This window comes from Populus euphratica, unplaced genomic scaffold, assembly GCF_000495115.2.
Source record: "Populus euphratica unplaced genomic scaffold, PopEup_1.0 scaffold31.1, whole genome shotgun sequence".
In the NCBI taxonomy this organism is placed as follows: domain Eukaryota; kingdom Viridiplantae; phylum Streptophyta; class Magnoliopsida; order Malpighiales; family Salicaceae; genus Populus; species Populus euphratica.
Genome location: NW_011499850.1, coordinates 475,103 through 493,707, shown reverse-complemented (window position 1 = coordinate 493,707; position 18,605 = coordinate 475,103). Strand labels below are relative to the sequence as shown.

The 18,605-nt window shown below is 32.0% G+C and overlaps 1 protein-coding gene across 1 annotated transcript; it reads right to left on the bottom strand.

The window, feature by feature from the left end:
• Positions 1-7,404: 7,404 nt before the first annotated feature.
• On the bottom strand, positions 7,405-11,187 carry LOC105120905 (uncharacterized). The gene is made up of 2 exons (XM_011019311.1): positions 10,309-11,187; positions 7,405-7,941 (listed from the first exon to the last, which is right to left on the bottom strand). The coding sequence occupies exons 1-2, from the start codon at positions 10,872-10,874 to the stop codon at positions 7,782-7,784; spliced, it is 726 nt and encodes a 241-aa protein (XP_011017613.1). The 5' UTR covers positions 10,875-11,187; the 3' UTR covers positions 7,405-7,781.
• Positions 11,188-18,605: the final 7,418 nt, after the last annotated feature.

Genomic DNA, 18,605 nt, shown 5'->3' with positions numbered 1-18,605 from the left:
CATTTTAAAAAATCTTAGTAACATTCATAGATGTAGAGCTCGGTTCATCGAGGATCTGAGAATTAAAAAAAATAGAAAGAAATAACTTAATTAATCTCGTAAAAAACTTGGGGTTGATTAATTTGCACTCAACTTGAAGATAATTTTGGAAAAATAATTTTTTTCTCGAAAGGACTATTTTCCCCCTCATCTAGCAGGTCTGGGTGTTATAGTTATGGTTATATTAAACATATATTAAATTAAGAGCTCAGTTAAATTGCACAAATACAAATAGGTGTAATTAACTCTCTTTTCAACAAGCTCTTTTCTAATCAATGAAAGATAAATAAAATAAATGATTAGTTTAAGAAAACAATGCCCAAAGAAAAATAACCATGGCTGGCATTTTCACCCTTCCATGTTTCTTCTTGTCCTTCTACTCTCTTGTTTCCAATAAAACGACCCTAGAAACTGTAGCAAAATCCAAAAACCAAGAACACGGTGATAATATCGTATCATTACGTGAGAAACATTTCCAAGACGATGAAACAAGAAAAACTGGGATTATAAGTGTGATGACGCAAAGGTCTGAGCAAATGCAAAATAGTGTAACGCTCGAGAAAAGAAACCGACCCCAGGAGGTGAAGGAGGAGGATGCATGGGGCTGGAGGAGCTAAAGAAAAACATGCAGACAATACCATTTGGGTTATTGACGCTTTCTTTAGAACACCTTCTTGATACCGGTAGAAAGATGGAAGTTCATTCTCTTTTTATGAAACTCAGGGTGAGAAATGGCAGATATTGTAGTGGATGCAAATGACAAATATTGTAGTGGATGAGCTGCTCTGGTTGGCTGTGCAACAAGTGTGATCACAGGCAAAGGGAAGTGAATACTATAATACTTTTTAGCTAGAGGAGGCGGTTCTGTTCAGTTAGGTCTAGTTTGGGTTGAAATGGTTTAAAACTCATCCTTGCTTGCATAATCCTGGAAGCATGTATTCAGTTCAGAGTTCAGACATGCGAAATTGTTCAAATGAAGGGCTCAATAATTATCTTGGCCCACAAATTAATCACATTTTAAAAATCTTAGTAGTTACATTCATAGATGTAGAACTCGGTTCATTTAGGATCTAAGAATTAAAAAAAATAGAAAGAAAGAACTTAATTAATCTCGTAAAAAAACTTGGGGTTGATTAATTTGCACTCAACTTGAAGATAATTTTGGAAAAATAATTTTTTTCTCGAAAGGACTATTTTCCCCCTCATCTAGCAGGTCTGGGTGTTATAGTTATGGTTATATTAAACATATATTAAATTAAGAGCTCAGTTAAATTGCACAAATACAAATAGGTGTAATTAACTCTCTTTTCAACAAGCTCTTTTCTAATCAATGAAAGATAAATAAAATAAATGATTAGTTTAAGAAAACAATGCCCAAAGAAAAATAACCATGGCTGGCATTTTCACCCTTCCATGTTTCTTCTTGTCCTTCTACTCTCTTGTTTCCAATAAAACGACCCTAGAAACTGTAGCAAAATCCAAAAACCAAGAACACGGTGATAATATCGTATCATTACGTGAGAAACATTTCCAAGACGATGAAACAAGAAAAACTGGGATTATAAGTGTGATGACGCAAAGGTCTGAGCAAATGCAAAATAGTGTAACGCTCGAGAAAAGAAACCGACCCCAGGAGGTGAAGGAGGAGGATGCATGGGGCTGGAGGAGCTAAAGAAAAACATGCAGACAATACCATTTGGGTTATTGACGCTTTCTTTAGAACACCTTCTTGATACCGGTAGAAAGATGGAAGTTCATTCTCTTTTTATGAAACTCAGGGTGAGAAATGGCAGATATTGTAGTGGATGCAAATGACAAATATTGTAGTGGATGAGCTGCTCTGGTTGGCTGTGCAACAAGTGTGATCACAGGCAAAGGGAAGTGAATACTATAATGGACTTTTTAGCTAGAGGAGGCGGTTCTGTTCAGTTAGGGGTGATTGAGGTATATTAGGGTTCAGGCTAAAGTCCTGTTAGTAATGCAATGCAATGCGATGCAGGAAGGTGGTCCAAACCAATCCCAGTCGCTACACTTTCAAGCTGGTGATATTAGCCAAGAGAATCATGCTTGATGGTAGCCCTCCTTTTGCAGTCAGATTGCAGACTGCTTCAAGCATTGCCATCGATTTGCGAGATTCCAGCATTGTTAATCAAGAATCAATTTGACTGCAAGAAATAGAGAACCCACAGACTATTAAATACGTGAGGTAGCAGTTGTGTTTCTAACCACCGAAACCCTGAGTTTGAGAGGCAAAGTTCTGCTAACGATCAGTATGGAGTGCAGGAGAAAAGTCCTCTTTCTCAATATACAAGTAAATTGACATTGCAGCAGAATCCAGTTAATTCCTTGGCAAGAAACACTATCAAATGAAGGAAATACATCCATGCATTATGCGATATATATATATATTAATATTGATAGTTTTTAATTTAAATATTGTAAATTTAATTACTGTTATTACATCATGAAATAAATAATATTGATATCAAATATTTTTTATTATTTCATTAAACTATGTGTAATTTTATCATATACAACATCTATCTAACAAGAACTATATTTTCCATGGTTTTATAAACACGCAACAATAAAAACTGAATTTTTTTTACGTTATTAAATAATTTTCTTCTAATTTTTTGAATAAAATACAATTAAAAATAAAAATAAAAATAAAAATTGAATATTTTAACTAGGTCGGACCCGGCAAGAACATAATTAGTATTGCAATTAAATTTTATAAATGTTATATCATTATATAATATCATTTTAATTTATATAATATTTTTAAATAATATTAAATACTATTTTTTCAAGAAAAATACAATTTAAAAAAAATTTACAGGTTGATCCAATCAACCATTAAAATACTATTTGTGTGAACAATGTCAAGTAATTAACACTATTTACATGAACAGTACCGGGATAAATTAATTCACTGTTTACCTTTACTTCAAGAGTGAACAGTGTCCGGATGGAGTAATTCACCTAGTCACTAGACGTGGTTGTGTATGAAACAGCTGAAAGCTGCTTCTCATGGACCAGCGGTTTTAATTGGCCTACTTATATAATAATTTATATTTTATTGTTATCAAATGAATTGTTTACACAATTTGCTTGAAAAGCAGTCGCCACTGCATTAACAAACGGATTAATGCTTCTTGTTTGTTCCTCTTTTTCCCCATATAGAGCTGAAGGATTTGTCCTCTTACCGAGTTATTATTTATCAAAACCATATTCCATGTTTTGTATAATATATAGTTTTTTATTTTTTGCTGGGTGAGCTTTGAATTTGGAGTAAATTATTATTTAGTCCCTGGGTTTTCAATGACACTATAATTTAGGAAAACTTGCAACTTCTGTCCTCAATTTATATATTTTCAAACAAGGAACAAGTTATAACTAAATTTAAAATTAAGGATTTTTAAAATTTGCTCTTGGAACTTGTGAGCAAAGTTATTAAACATGCCAGTGAATAATTTATTAAAAAAATAATAATATCATGTTAATTTTTTTGAAAAAACTAAATTAAATTTTTTTCTAGTTATGAGTTTACTAATTAAATCGATTAATATTTAATTAGATTAACTCCAACATAATTTAATTTAAAATTTAGATTAAATAAATTCTTGAATTAACAAATCATCGGGTTTGCGTACCTCATCGAGCTAATCTTAACAATACTGCTTGGAAGATATGAGAATTAAGGGGATAAAAAATGTAAAGTGAGCCAGGATTTTGTTTTCATTTCATTTTGATCCTACATTGTGATTATCGTAATTTTTCATCCCTTATTTAGCAATCCTTGCAACTACTCTGACTTCATCAATGTCAGGCTATCACGGGAAGTGCATGAGAAAAGTTAAGAATGCACATCATATGCCAGAGCAGAAATTTGACTACAATTTCTTCAGGTCTAGGTCTATAAATGGGAACAAATTGTGTCTCCATGCTATTTCCAAAAGAGTCATTCATCTTCACAACCAAAACTAAAACCTTCACTCAGGTTTTCCACGAGGTAAAGCATGGATCTTGGAAGAAATACTTGGAGGAAACTAAAGCATTAGTCTGCTAATGCGTTGTCAAAGTCTAATACATGGTTTAATTTCCTCCAATATCTTACTTTCAACTGTTCATGGTGAGCATTAACCAATGAAAAGATTGAGAAGAAGGGTGGCGACTGGCATGGATCTTGAATGTAAGAATTGGAGGGAAGTAAACCATATAAGTTGCCTCATCTTTTGAGTGCAAACCATGTGATTTAGTTTCCTCCAATATCTTATCTTTATTGGCTCTTGTATAGAGGAGTAGAAGTAGAAAATAGAACCTATCCTTCTTTAGCTAGTTTCCCGAATGATCAAAGCATGGATCTTGGATGTGAGAATTGGAGAAAACTAAAGCATTGCGGAGACCATATGGTTTAATTTTCTCCGATATCTTATTTCCGAATGGTTCATGAGTATCAAATAATGCAAATGATTCCAGGAAAATGGCAGTCATCATGGATCTTGAAAGTGAGAATTGAAGGAAGCTAAACCATTGAGGTTTACTCTTCTTGTAGAGTACAGACCATATGATTTGGTTTCCTCCAATAACTTACTTTCGATGGCATTAAGAAAGCAACAGAAGAAGATCTCGTCTTTGTTGACCATATGCATCAAATCCTACATTTCTTTTTCTTTTTCTTCTTGAGTTGAATGGATCCTAGAAACCTTTAAGAGTCCCATCAAAGCACAATATACAAGGGAAATATTGGGAAAATGTCACCTTTCAACAATTTTGCTCCAACCCAATATTTTGGAAGAGCCATACACTGAGAAATCTTGCATGAACTGGCTAGTATTATTTTCACAAGTGATTATTCTTAGCCTAAAATTTGCTGTCGATATCTTAATCACAGCCCTGAATTTTGATTCCAATTGCATAGTATACAAAGGTTTGATGTATGACATTGAAGATCCATGGAAGCATCAGGTTGGGCTTCTAGTTAAGGACTCCGGGATATATACTTCCTGAGTGGGTTGGTGCACAGCCTTTTGATTCAGATGTTCAAGCTATCTATGCGTCGGAAGGTGCCTTGCCAATGATCCTGCCTTTGAAGCCTGAGAAGGTTGAATTAGCTGTAAAGGTTGCATCCTGAGCTTCTGTTATTCTTCTTGAAGACAGATTATATGTGTGTGATGGTAATCTTGACAGGGTAAGGAATTAGTCCACTGGAGTGTTTTTGCAGAGGTCGAATTAAGGTTGTTCTACGTTCCACTCTCCACTGTAAGATGCTCTGTCGTCAGCCCTCTCTTTCTATTAGGATCCTGATGAGTTTTGGAACTCTTAGACCATGTGAAGCTCCAGAAGTTCCCTTTCAATGATTTGCTTTCTCTGGAAAAATATGTACGGCTTGCATTCTTCCTTGGATAATAAGCAGGCCTCTGTTTTAGTTGAGGCAGTCAATTTTTAGGGCAAAACTTCTTCGCAGCCCCAAAACCCTCCTCTTCCTTCTTCCCCGTCACATTCCTCTCATCCTTCTTCTCCTTCCACTCCACCACCGACCTTCCTGAAACCCTCCTCATTCCCCAAACCCCATCCCCATATTTCTCGGCCTTGTCTTCCTAGCCTGTACTGGCTCCGCAACAGAGTGGTTTTAGTACGAGGTTAAACATGTAGATGCGATTGTTTTTGTATTTTTTATTTTTAAAATATATTAAAATAATATTTTTTTTATTTTTAAAAAATTATTTTTAAAATTAGTATACTGAAACAATACAAAATATATAAAAATTTAACTTTTAATAAAACAATAATTTTCAAATTTCTTTAAAATGCCCGCGTTTCTAAATGATACCTTTCTATTTAAATTTCTTTAAAATACATGTTGGCCCGCGTTTCTAAATGATACCTTTCTATCACTAATTTTTATTTGTTCACGTGGCCGATTACATTTTAAGCGGTTGTTTTTTATGTTTAGTATAAATATTTTTTATTAAAAAAAATATTAAAAAAATATTTTTTATTTTTTAAATTTTATTTTAGATATAAATACATCAAAATAATAAAAATAAAAACAAAAATAAAAAATTAAATTTTTTTTTTAAAATAAATTTTTAACAAACGGACAGCAGCAACGTTGCCAGATAGTTTCTAAGAAGGTACACAGAACTTTGATTAAAAGAAATCCATGTTTATACGTAAACACCAAAGCATGCGCAACATTAGATTGTAAAATAAGCAATTTATTGGAAACAGAGCAGCACTCGAAAATCTGTAGACTCCACTAGCAAAGCAGGCGAACAAGCAAAACTAAAATCTCAGCAAGTTTCTTCCAATAATATATTGAAAAAACCTTATTTTCTACACTGAGATTGTGTTCGAACCGTGCAACTCAATCAATTCTTAGGTTTGATGAAGCTCGTAATAACCTTTCAGCTCATCAGCAACAATTCTAGTAGTTTTGTTGAGCCAAAATCACAATTATAGGCAGTCGGCCATGGTCATGCAAAACGCATTCTCATTGCTTTGATAAACGGAACTGGTAGCGTGCTTGAAGCCCTCATGTCCTTACACTAGCCTGGTGTGTTTGACATCCATCGTCACTGTGCCACCTTTACTCCTATTCTTGAAAGCATTTGGTTTTGTGAAGGGCGAGGAATTTGAGTCAGGATGAATCACTTCAGAGACAATCCTTCGTGGTTTTCTGGCCATTACATGGCTGGAGGTTTTTTTGCCATTATAAGGGTAAAGCTAAAAAGACAGTGCAGACTACTAGGCATATACCAAAGTACCTTTTATCTCAGATGAATTTTATGAAGACCCGTCTTCGACGTTTCTCTTCTATCCTTACATATTAATCAAACGCGAACTTCGGCTTTGTGGGAGTAAAGGGTATAGTCATAGACGTTGTGAAGGTTAAGAAAAACAAACGCAAGGAGGTAATGAAGAGAGAATGGCCTTTCTCTCTGCCTTGTCAACAAACTGGACACCATTTTATATCAAGAGTTGGAGACATACAACAAAAAAAGCATGCATTAACCAAATACTCCATTAGGGTCAAGCATGTTTTAGATGATGAGTTGGTAGGTCATCCCCCCTTTCTGCTTTCAGTGCTTAATCCTTCTTCATGTCCCTAAAAGAGGATCATGGTGGGCCAACGGTACAATTGGCAGCCAATAGGTAAGGTCTTACATGCCAAAAGTTTGGGAACTTTTGTATGATAAAAAGACTAGTAGGCATAGGCTAGAGATTCAGTGCAAATTCATCTAGGTAACAAATCTCAATCATTTTACTCAACCTAATAATTTAATTTGGTCAAGATCTTATAGACCTTAAATAATGAAAACAAATCCAAAAAAATATCAATATAATGAAAAAAAAATATAAATCATATCAAAATCTCAAAATAATTTCTATTGAATAATGCTTTAAGAATTTGTATACACTCAGTTCAGAGCAACTATTCAACTAAATTGCCTTGCACCCATGGACCATGGGGCAGTAATAATAAAATTGAAAAACTCAAGTCTATATATGATACCCAAGGTGGATTCAGAAAAACTTGTAAATTCTTTCTGAAATGACCCCATCCCAGAAGAATCTTTCTTGCAATCTAGGGTATGGAGACCCCCTGCTTTAACCCTATTAAAAACTCCGGTCTACTGTCTCTCCGTACTGTCAATGGCAATTTATTTGTAGGATATCCTACATATTCTTTAGTTTCCTTTTATTTACTGAATACTGGTATTTTGTAAAATACTCTATGCTGCAGCTACTCCAGCAAAAAATAACAGAGGAGAGGAGCAGGGCATTACAGAGCACTCTTGTTTCTTCCGAGCTTCAGACCCGGACTTCTCCTTGAAATCTTCAATTCTGATATGTTTATCGCGGCACTCTGGACTGCAAAATGCATTTTCACCCCTGCAAAAAAGGACCCATTTCTGTTTTAGCAGCGCAAAAGGAGTGTGTGATATGAGATAAGAGAATGAGAACCGAAAGTTCTCAAGGCTCAAGTTAAAAAAACTATTCTAACAAAGCCTTCCTAAAAGAATCAGGAACCACATGCAGAAGCAAATGTCAATTATTAGGTAATTCTACTGCAGCACAATTCTCAAACAAAGTGAGAACTTGTTACTTATTTTTCGGGAATGGAATAACAAAATGGCATTTTACCAACTACAATTTTTCATCCAAACCCCCGCAAATTATAGTCCTACCTCAAATCTTTTCAAGGCTATATAGCATTTAATGCATTCTGAGGTGCTAAAGGGTTATAGCAATTGAACTAGACTTTCAAACACAGTTCAATTGCTATAGCCCTTTAGCATCAAACTTCTGCAACCAAACACAGTTCATTGTAAAACATCCCATGACATGACTCTATTACACAATTTCAAGTCCTGCAACGCAGGGATAAAGAGCCATCAAGGTGCTTTTGCAGTGATTTCTTTAATTTGAAAAGAAAAACCCGTGTATATAGTTAACAAGGCATCAATGCTTCATTTGGTCACCAAGCTGGCAGCACAAAGGTTTCTTAGCCAACACAAACTGTAATTGACTGTTCTAATTTTCACCAAGTTGCAACTGGCAGTGTTCAATGAATTTTATTTTTTGTCAACCTAATCCTAAAAATCTTATCTTCCACCAGAAGGAAAGATCTCCTCATCAATGCTAACATGAAGCATGCCTGGTATGCCTCAGTGAATATGGAAATAAATTAATGACTGGTAACAATTGTGCTCAGATAAGCATCATCTCTAGGTTGGAAAATTTCAAGAAGAAAGGAACAGCTTGGCTCTGACAATTCACACCAAATACTCAGTAATTAACTTTCCAAATTAAAAAGGAAGAAAACCGTATATAGAGAAAAACTGCTTGTTGCCACTAATAATACCTAATAAGCAGCCTTTTGTTTTTGTTTTTTTCCTTGTAAACTTCAAGAAAAGAAAACAGCTTTGCTGTGACAACTCAGACAGATACTGAAATGTTGACTTTCCAAACTTGTAAAGGAGACAACAGCTTAGCCAGATAGAAACTGCTCATTGGCACTAACAACAATCAATAAGCAGTGTTTTTGTCCTAATAAACTTAAATGGAGTAAAGTGCTTAGCAACGTCTTGTACAAAATAATAATTCAATAAGTTCTCTAGAAATAAAACAAGAACCACAGGACTGCTGTAAGGCCCCTTACCCACAAGGCTTCCACTCAAGCTAACATCCTAAATTTTTTATCAATGCATCGAAATAATGGCTTCAATAGAAGATTTTTCAGTTTTTTGTGCACAACAGACATAAGATGACAACTTTTCTACCCCTAAAATCAACTAAAAAATTGCTTTATTTTATCATTTGCACTCATTGGATTGCAGTGTTCTATTTCAACATCTTTGTGCGAATAAAATGAAATACAAAATGAGGTTGCAAAGTTCTATTCCAAACAGTCAGCGAGTCCAAATTCATGCACGAATTGAAAAGAGCATCACTTATGAACAATTCTTTCAGAATTCATGTATGCAGCCAAACATATGAGATTCAAGACAACAATGAAACCGCAAATAAGATGCTGGATAAACCATCTTGAATCAAATTCTTTGAGATAAAGTACATTGGCCCAAATCGCTAATTTTGAATGGCCTAGTATTAAACATAAAAAGATAGAATTAACTGCTATTAAACCCCACAACGAAGCAGCTACAATTGAACTTGTTTAAACCAGTTAACTTTTATAACATCAAGTACTCAAAAGAGATAACGATATCAATTAATGCTCTAATTGTACGGCATCTTTGATCGATACTACGATCATATTACCCATTTCTAGTCCACATATTTTTCAGAACAAAGAAATCCGAACATAAATATGTTCTACATAAATGGAACTTAACAGAAGACACGATCGATTGTATGACCACATAAGTTATCCAGTGTCATGTCCACATTTTCCATGACAAAGTAATCCAAAATAATCATCTTTTAAGTGGAAGTTTTAACTCAAAACTGCTAATCTACTTGAATAACAATGCAGCCATGACAGAAACAGCAAGAGTAAGCAATATTTTGTCCAAACACAGATTTGCCAACTAATCCATGGACGGTTAAGCCATCGACATCTATTAATCTATTTCCAATCAACAATTTGCACTTTCCAAACAAAAAATTTCATATCAATTCAAGGCAAAGCAACAATCCATGCTCAAAAAAGAAAAATCATCAGTGAATCAGAATTCACACAATTCCAAACAATTAAACCACTAATTTTTTTCTTTTTAAAAGCAATCCTTTATGTACCTGTACATGAAAATGTCCAGCCCCTCAAGCAGCTTCTTGCAGAGATGGCAAGAACTCAAGAAATCCTTGCTCCAAAACTCCCTTCTTTCAGCAGCAGCAACATCAATGGGCATCATCACAGGTAGTGAAGCAGCATAAAGCAGTCCAGAACCAACATCAAACCAACTCACTGAATCAACACAAACCTTATCATCATAATAAACACTCTTCTTAATAACATTATTCCCAACATGAGAAATCACACAAGTATAACTCTCATCATTCTCATCAACAACACCACCACCTTTACCAAAATTCCACACCCCAATGCCTCCTTCTTTGAAACATGAAGCAGGTTTCTTCAATGAAACAACAGGGACAGGACTGGATCTTGGTGACAAAGCAAAGTCAGAGACTTTATCAGACTCATCCATTGCAGCAACAATTCCCAACCCAACAGCACTACCACCATTCTTAAAATTCCTAGGTGATTTGTTAGCCATTGAAAAGGTCTCAGTTAAGGTTGTAAACAAAGAAAGACTGATTCTTGGCCTCTTTTTCTCCATTTTCAGACCAAACAGAGGCATGGGCAACTCTCAAATCTTGAATTCTTCAGAATTCAAGACAAGGGTTTTCTCTTGTGAAGAGAAAGAAAGGGTTTGGAGTGTTTCCAGGTATATATGTCATGGAAGAGAGACTTAAACGGAGAGAGAGATATTAATTACAACAACGCAGAGATTTTAGAGAGAGAGAAAGAGAGAGGCACCACTGCTAAATTTAGAGCAGTGAAGAGCAAAAGAGAGAGATTCTATGAAGCTAGATTTATTGGGGAAGATTTTTTTAGAGAGAGAAAGAGAGCTCTCTGCTTACCTTGTAGAGAGGGGGGGGGGGGGGTTTCAATGCCTGTGATTTCAGTGGAGAGGGGAATATAAACAGTTTGGACTAATAATTATTTTGATTAATTAATTAATTAATTATAATAATTTGTTTGTACTTAAACAACTTATTATTATTTAGTTATTATTGCTTTTAGGTCCTCCTACCTTTTTTTATTCTCTAATGTTTCCTTAAATATTTTTCATTTTACTGCAATCCTTCTTAATCCATCATTTTATTTTCTATTTTACTTAATTAATCATCATCATTATTCATCATATATAAAAACATATATATATTCCACCAATACAGAATCCAATTATTGATAAATTAGTTATATATGCATGTTTAAGGAGATATTTATTATTTAAGTCAAGATTTTAAAATCTTTGTGAATATAATTAAGAAAATATAAATTTTCTAAAGTGTGTTTCATATTGTTTTAGATGTAAAAATATTAAATTGATGTTTTTCAGGTATTTTTAATTATTTTAGTATGCTAACATTAAAAATGAAAAAAATATATTTTTAATTGGAAAATACAAGACATAAAATACTATTTCTAGGATAGTCTAGCTATAAAGAAAATTGGTGAACTATGGAAGTGGCTTTGAGTACAATTTCTGAGCATTTTACGCTTGTTAATTTCAATATAAATTGAAGGGCAGCATGGACTTGCATTGACTTTGTCTTGACCTAACTCACAAAACTCCAAATGTCAGTAATTTCATGACTCAATATTACCTTCGACAGGACACCTGATTTGTGATTCTTAAGACTCTGATCTTTCCAAACTTTACCCTAATTTCTCTGTGATTTTCTTCTTCTGAAGTCTACTTGTTTTGTAACATCTGGCAACTTTTCAACATAGACAATAACAGCCATACATGTGATGGTGAGAGCATCTCTAATTCAAAATACTATTTTAAAAAGCTAAATTGATAAAATAGCATTTTCAATAGTAGAAATATAGCTTATCTTACCATATCTATTTCAATGGAAAAAAACCATTTAAAAAGCCATTTATATTAGAGTGAAAAAAATAAATGTTTTATTATTTCTTAATATTGTTTAATGCTATTTTTTTTCTACATATCTACATTTAATTGGTCTATTTTTTTAGTGGTCCCACTTTGTTGGTTTTGGCTCTTTAAAGAGATATGTAGAAATAGCATTTGTAGGAGAGAAGAGGCATTTTAACATTTTGTTTGGCTTCTTCATTGGAGTGTGCAAAACAAGCAAAAAAAAGTCAAAATATTAATTTTTTATTTTTGGTTATCCATTTGGCTTCTTCATTGGAGATGCTCTGACAAATAAACCATTATGTAATATAAGATTAAACAAACCATCTGGGTGTGGACCGATAATAAAAGTCTAGGATTAAAAAATTTATTTATTTTTTATAATTTTAGGTTTGAGTTGTATAGTTACTTATATAATAATTATTAAAAATTTATATAATTGTTAATTTTAAAATTTATGAGATTAATTATGAAATTAGTTAAAGTATTTATAAACTGATTCAAATACTTATATTATTCTAAAAAAATAAATTAAAAAGTTTCATTTGAATTTTTTTTTTTAATACATTTAAAGTTACATTCGGTTAGTACGTTAAAATAAAGAAATAAATGAGGATATAAATACATTTAATTGAAAAGATGAAATAAATATAAAAGAATATTTATAAAACAATGTTAAAATAAATTTTTATGTTTTCAAACTAGAAAATATAAAAAAATAAATCATCATATTTCTATTATCTTTGTTTATTCTATTACAAGATGGTAACGAAATACTACCAGTTAATCTTCATCTATTTTATTACAAGAATATTAAGAATGAATCTCTCAATCAATCATAAATATTAAAATCAAATTATTAAATTAAGCAGGTTTGTCTAGGTAAATTAAAGCAATGCCATTAGAAATTTTTTTATAAAAAAAATTAAAATGTTTTTATTGAGTTTTTTAAAATTAATATCAAATTGATTAGATGAATCAATCAAATTTAATCAAAATAATTCTTATTTAGGTTTTTTGAAAACCATTCTAAGTCTGGTTTATCAATAAGATCTAAGTGGAAAAGAAAGAGATCAAGAGAATTTATTTTTTTTAGATTAATGTGGGTGTCTGGGTGAGCTTACACGTATTACGACTAATTCCACAGGCCCTGAAGTTAACAACCATGTAAATCTTTAGTGGTCATAAGCAAACAAGTGAAGAGAGTTTATTTTTCTTCTATTGGTAAGTGAAAAGAAAGTGAAAACAACTTAATTGTTAGTAAATAAAGATCATAAATAAATCTCGAGAAAGATCGTTCCAACTTTGCAAGAAACTTAATAGAAGAAAACAGGGGATGCTTTTTGAATGATGAGCAGACGACACCGAAAGAGAAAGCACAGTTTCCATTGTATTTCTTGCCGGCCATGGTGTTTACACCGAGCAATTTCGAGAAGACAATTGTGCTTTAAAGTTTCAACATAAAGTGCACGGCCCCACAATTGTTCATAATAATTAAAAAAAAATACACAACCTTTTTTTCCCATTCAATGTCATTATTATATCATTTTTTTTATATCAACTTAAATTATTTTTTATCTGTGTTCTAAATAAAATATTCATATCCAAGTAGTACATTTATTAAAAAAAAAATATTCGTTTAACTCAAATTAACCCCAAGCAATGTAAAAAATATTTAAAAAAAAAATTAAAATAATATTATTTTAAAAATATAAAATTAAATTTTAATCAAGTCATAGATTAATTTAATAAACTAATTATATTTTACTAAGTTAATTCTTATTTATGTTATTTATTTGAGTGATATAGTACTAACATTAAACTCGCGGATGAAGTTTAATAATAGTGTTTTTTAGCTGTATTATAAATAAATTGAGGAATTTGCTCTTTGTTAATGATTTTGTGTTGGCTAATGTATATTAATATGAAAATTAGGTAAGTAAATCCAAGTTTTTTAAGGAAAAAGAAAAAAGAAAAAAGCGTAGACTCCCTATTCATGGAGCGGCTAATGTATATTATTTTACGGTATGGTTTGCTAGCATGTGCAAAAACAAATAAAGCAATTAAAAAGTAGTTTACCACATGGTTTTCCTTAATAACAAATATGGCCCAATATTAATAATGAATAATTAATATAGCATGTGGCCATGTAGCATCGGTCGTATGAACTAGGTTTTCATGATTCAATTATTTAATTTGTGATGCGACTCTTTCATAGAAAAAGTGGTCACAAGCATTCCTTCCTGTGGGGCTTTGGAGGATCAAAGTGATGAAAAGGCATTCTCCTTTTTCTTAGCCAATCATTAACTTAGTTTCTTCAATTCGAGTGCGCGACCTGGCTCGGTGGTGGACCAGAACAGAGCTTCGGGTTTGAGTCGGAGAGATAAACATGGATCCATCCGAAGAAACTGTTTTTAAAGGATCAAATACCCTCGTTTGGAGAAAAATATTTCGAAGGAAATAATTGTTCATGTGTTGAACGCCGGATCAATCAGGTTGAATGAGTCAACAACTCGACCCGTGTTTTTTACTGGGTTAACTGATTTTTTTTCTCCAATCCAAACTGTTCGGGACCATGAGTTTCCCTGACAGTCTAACCCTAGTTTTACAATTATAATACAAATTGCTTTTTAGCTTTTGACGCTTTCAATGGTTTCGAGTTCTAAGAAATTTGGAAGAAAAATACTCACTAGGTCATGGCGTTCGCTACTACTTTGTTAGTGAAAATATAGACATTTATCAAGTACCTTCCCGAGCCATAGCTGGATTAATTAAGTGATAGAACTTTCGAATATTTGCTCATTTCGAGCAACTCATGTTCGAGTCTTGTATAAATACGGCAGAGTTGTTCTAGATTTTGCATACCTAAATACGGCAGAGTTGTTCTAGATTTTGCATACCAGAAATTAGGAACAGGAGCTAGGATAATTCCTTGGGAGAGGTCAAAACTTTTTTTTTTTTTTTTAATTTCTTGTAAGGGCTACATATGTAAACTATGAATACAACCCTAGAAGAATTTAAACCATCACCTTCCAATATTTCCCCAGACATACCTATGGGTCTTGTCTTCCTCTTACAGAGGGAAAATTATTTGTAGCATAGCTAGTTCTCTAACTTTCCATATCGCATGATAAACATCGCTAAATATAGAGTTGATATATATATATATACACTGATGTTAATGGAGTTCAAGACATTACTTTTAAGAAAAGCTTAGTTAGTCAAAATAGATAGAAACAATCCATTTCATCTCCTTAATTGTAAACAGTTAAATTATCAAGTAAATAACACTTTGATTTTTCATTTAATGGAAGGTCTGTCAAGTTTTACACTTGTAGACAAAGGAGTTCCCGCCCCCTCAATCCCTTTCTCACCCTTCATGTGAAGAAGATTTAATCAATAATAATTATATATGAGAATAAATGATTTATCAATTAAACTATGTATTCTCTAAAAAGCAAGAATTTTTTTTTTAATTTTTTCCTGAAGAAATAACTGCAAAAGGGGGTTTAGATTCTGCCATTTCTTGACCACCTTATGTATGGATAAAGAGAAGAAGAAATTATAAGTAATGGAGTTCCTTCAAATATATCATTTATATATGTATTAAATGTGTGGAAATTGAAAATCTCACCATGAATTTGATCATCTCATTACACCACGTATTTTTGTAACCGAAACAAAAGAATCCACCATTTATTATTCATCTCATTAATAAATTACAGAGAACAAGAAAACCATTATGTTTATTAATGAGCAATAAATTCATTAGATACTCTATTGCTTGTTTATAGATACTAAGTTGATGCACGAAAAATCACATTGTAATAATCACTGGATATTGATTTACCACCGTATAAGGAAGAGATATTCACAAAAACAAGAGAGAAAATCATACTTGATCTCGTGTGTGTGTGTGTGTGTGTGTGTGTGTATAATCCTTCAAATACATCGTTCTTCCATCATTTTTCTTTAAGTTTAAGTTTTTCATAATGTGATAAAAGAAGCTTCGTTAATTCTACAATTATGCAGTGTGTCTCATGCTAAAAGAGTTGGGAAATTAAGCTCTCATGCAACACTTGGATTTATTATATGTTAATCTCTCGACTGAACTTGACCATCAAATTATTAATTAGCAAATGAATTATCTTTTGAAGAAAATCCCTAAAGTGATAATTCATTACCTCAGTAAGACGTTAATGGATGACTGATGGAGAGATCATGGGTATAAATGTGTATGAAAAAACATAGGAACTAAATATGGATTTTTCAAACAAGAGAGAGACTAGTTATTAATTTCTTAATAATACTCGACTCCTAATTTGGATGATACCATGTCAAGATGAGGTAGCACTTATAATTAAATCGGACAAGCGATCCAAATCATTTTAACCTAATTAAAATAAATAAGTTGAATATTTTGATGTTCATTCCATTGTACCACCACTATGTTCATAAATCATAAATAAATCATTATGGATTATTTTTTTAAAAAAATATTTTTATGGACTCAGATTACTAGGATTTATTATTCAATAAAAGAAATGAAAAAAAAAGAATTTATAGATTAACCCAATGACTCATGGTTAATTTAACCATATGATGAATTCTACAACATATGAGCCAAGAAATTAATGGGCACAAAAACCCAAGATTGGAACAAAAGGCGTCTTTTGAGAAACAAAATATAATTTTAGTGAATCATTGACAATCATAGTTTTTCCAGTCACTTAGATAGGAAGAAAGAAAAACCAAGGAAATTATAACTCTTTAGATTAATTAATAGAAATCATGACAAATTAAGGTAATAATTAAGTCTATAATAATTATTGACTTGAGAGGGTATATTTTACCTTATAAAAACTCTACTTTTGAGTGTAATCTTTCTATATTTATTTATTTATAATTTAGGTTTATAATTTCTCTTGAAATTTCTTGCAGTGAGACGTGAAGGTCCTCTTGTTTATAATGACTTGTTCATCTTTAAAACACAAACTTTTTATTTACAAGAACTATATCGATTTTTATTTTATTTTATTTTTACTTTGTTTAGCATTAAATATACATAATACTTATTTTTAACTGACCTTGGTTCAACCCTGGATCATTCGTAGTAGAACTCTTAACCCTTGCCGGCCCCTTTGCCTTTAAAAATCTTGCTTGCAAAATTGGCTCAACACAAATTATTACCACACACCTTAAAAACCTCTTAAATTGTTACCATTACCAAATCTAGTATTAATTAAGAGGTAAGATTTTCTTCATATATATTTTTTAAAGATAGCATAATTGATTTTAAATTGAATAATCATGATTTAGATCATGTTTACTTATAAACATGCTTTTTATCTAATCTAAACTATTAAATTCAGAATCAACAATGAAATTAAAAAAAAAAAACTAGCAATATTCAAATCCATCATTTCCTTACATGGCTCATGTATTTCCCCACCTTTTTTTTGGTTAATAATAAATAGAATATATAATAAATAAGATAGAATATATGACAAACTAGAATTAAAAGTTACAAGAACATATATAAGAACATATATATGTACAAAGAGAAAATAAAAACAACGGGAGAAGGAAGAGACAACAACAAAACGTAAAAGATATACAATCAAAAAGAAAAATCCAGGACTCCTTAGACTAACTTAGCAAACTTTCTGATACTCTTAACAAGACTAATCTACCAAGTACCATGCTGTAAGTGAAGTTTTTTTCAATTGTTTATAATGAATTAACTCAAACACAGAAAAAATGGACCGGTTCCTCGTATGAACATGAGCTATCCCAACAACAATTATAAAAACAAGAGCCACAGTATATAAACTCTAAAAGATATAACTTAATTAGTTAGATTATGATTTTATTTTTAAAATATTATTAATTTAAATTCTATAAATATTAGGATTATTAAAAATTTATATATTTATTAATTTTAAAATTTATGAAATTAATTAAAATATATATAAGCTGGATCAAATATTTATATTAATAATAATAAAAAAATAGAGTCACACTATATAGTAGACATTTCTTGCTTACTCAGTCGTCTTCTTCTCTATGCTTGTCCTGGTCTTCTCATATGGCAATACCCCCCTAAAATACAGAGTTAGGAGAACGAATTTTTGTTCTCCTAACTCTGTATTTTATTTTGATGGATGATTATTATCAGGAGCAGTTGAAGGATTAGATCAGTGGGCGACCTAGGGTGGTCGCTCGTATTAAAATTTTGAAGTGTGCTCAAGCTTGCGTTGACACCTATGGTGTTTATACCATTGGTGTATGCACCCGCACGTGTTGACAGTTCCTGTTGCTCTATAAATTCAACATGAGAGGCTCCTGTTGTTTGATTTTAATTTGAGCTTAAATTCTATTGAATTTGGAATAAAAGTTTTCTTTACATTATCACAAAAT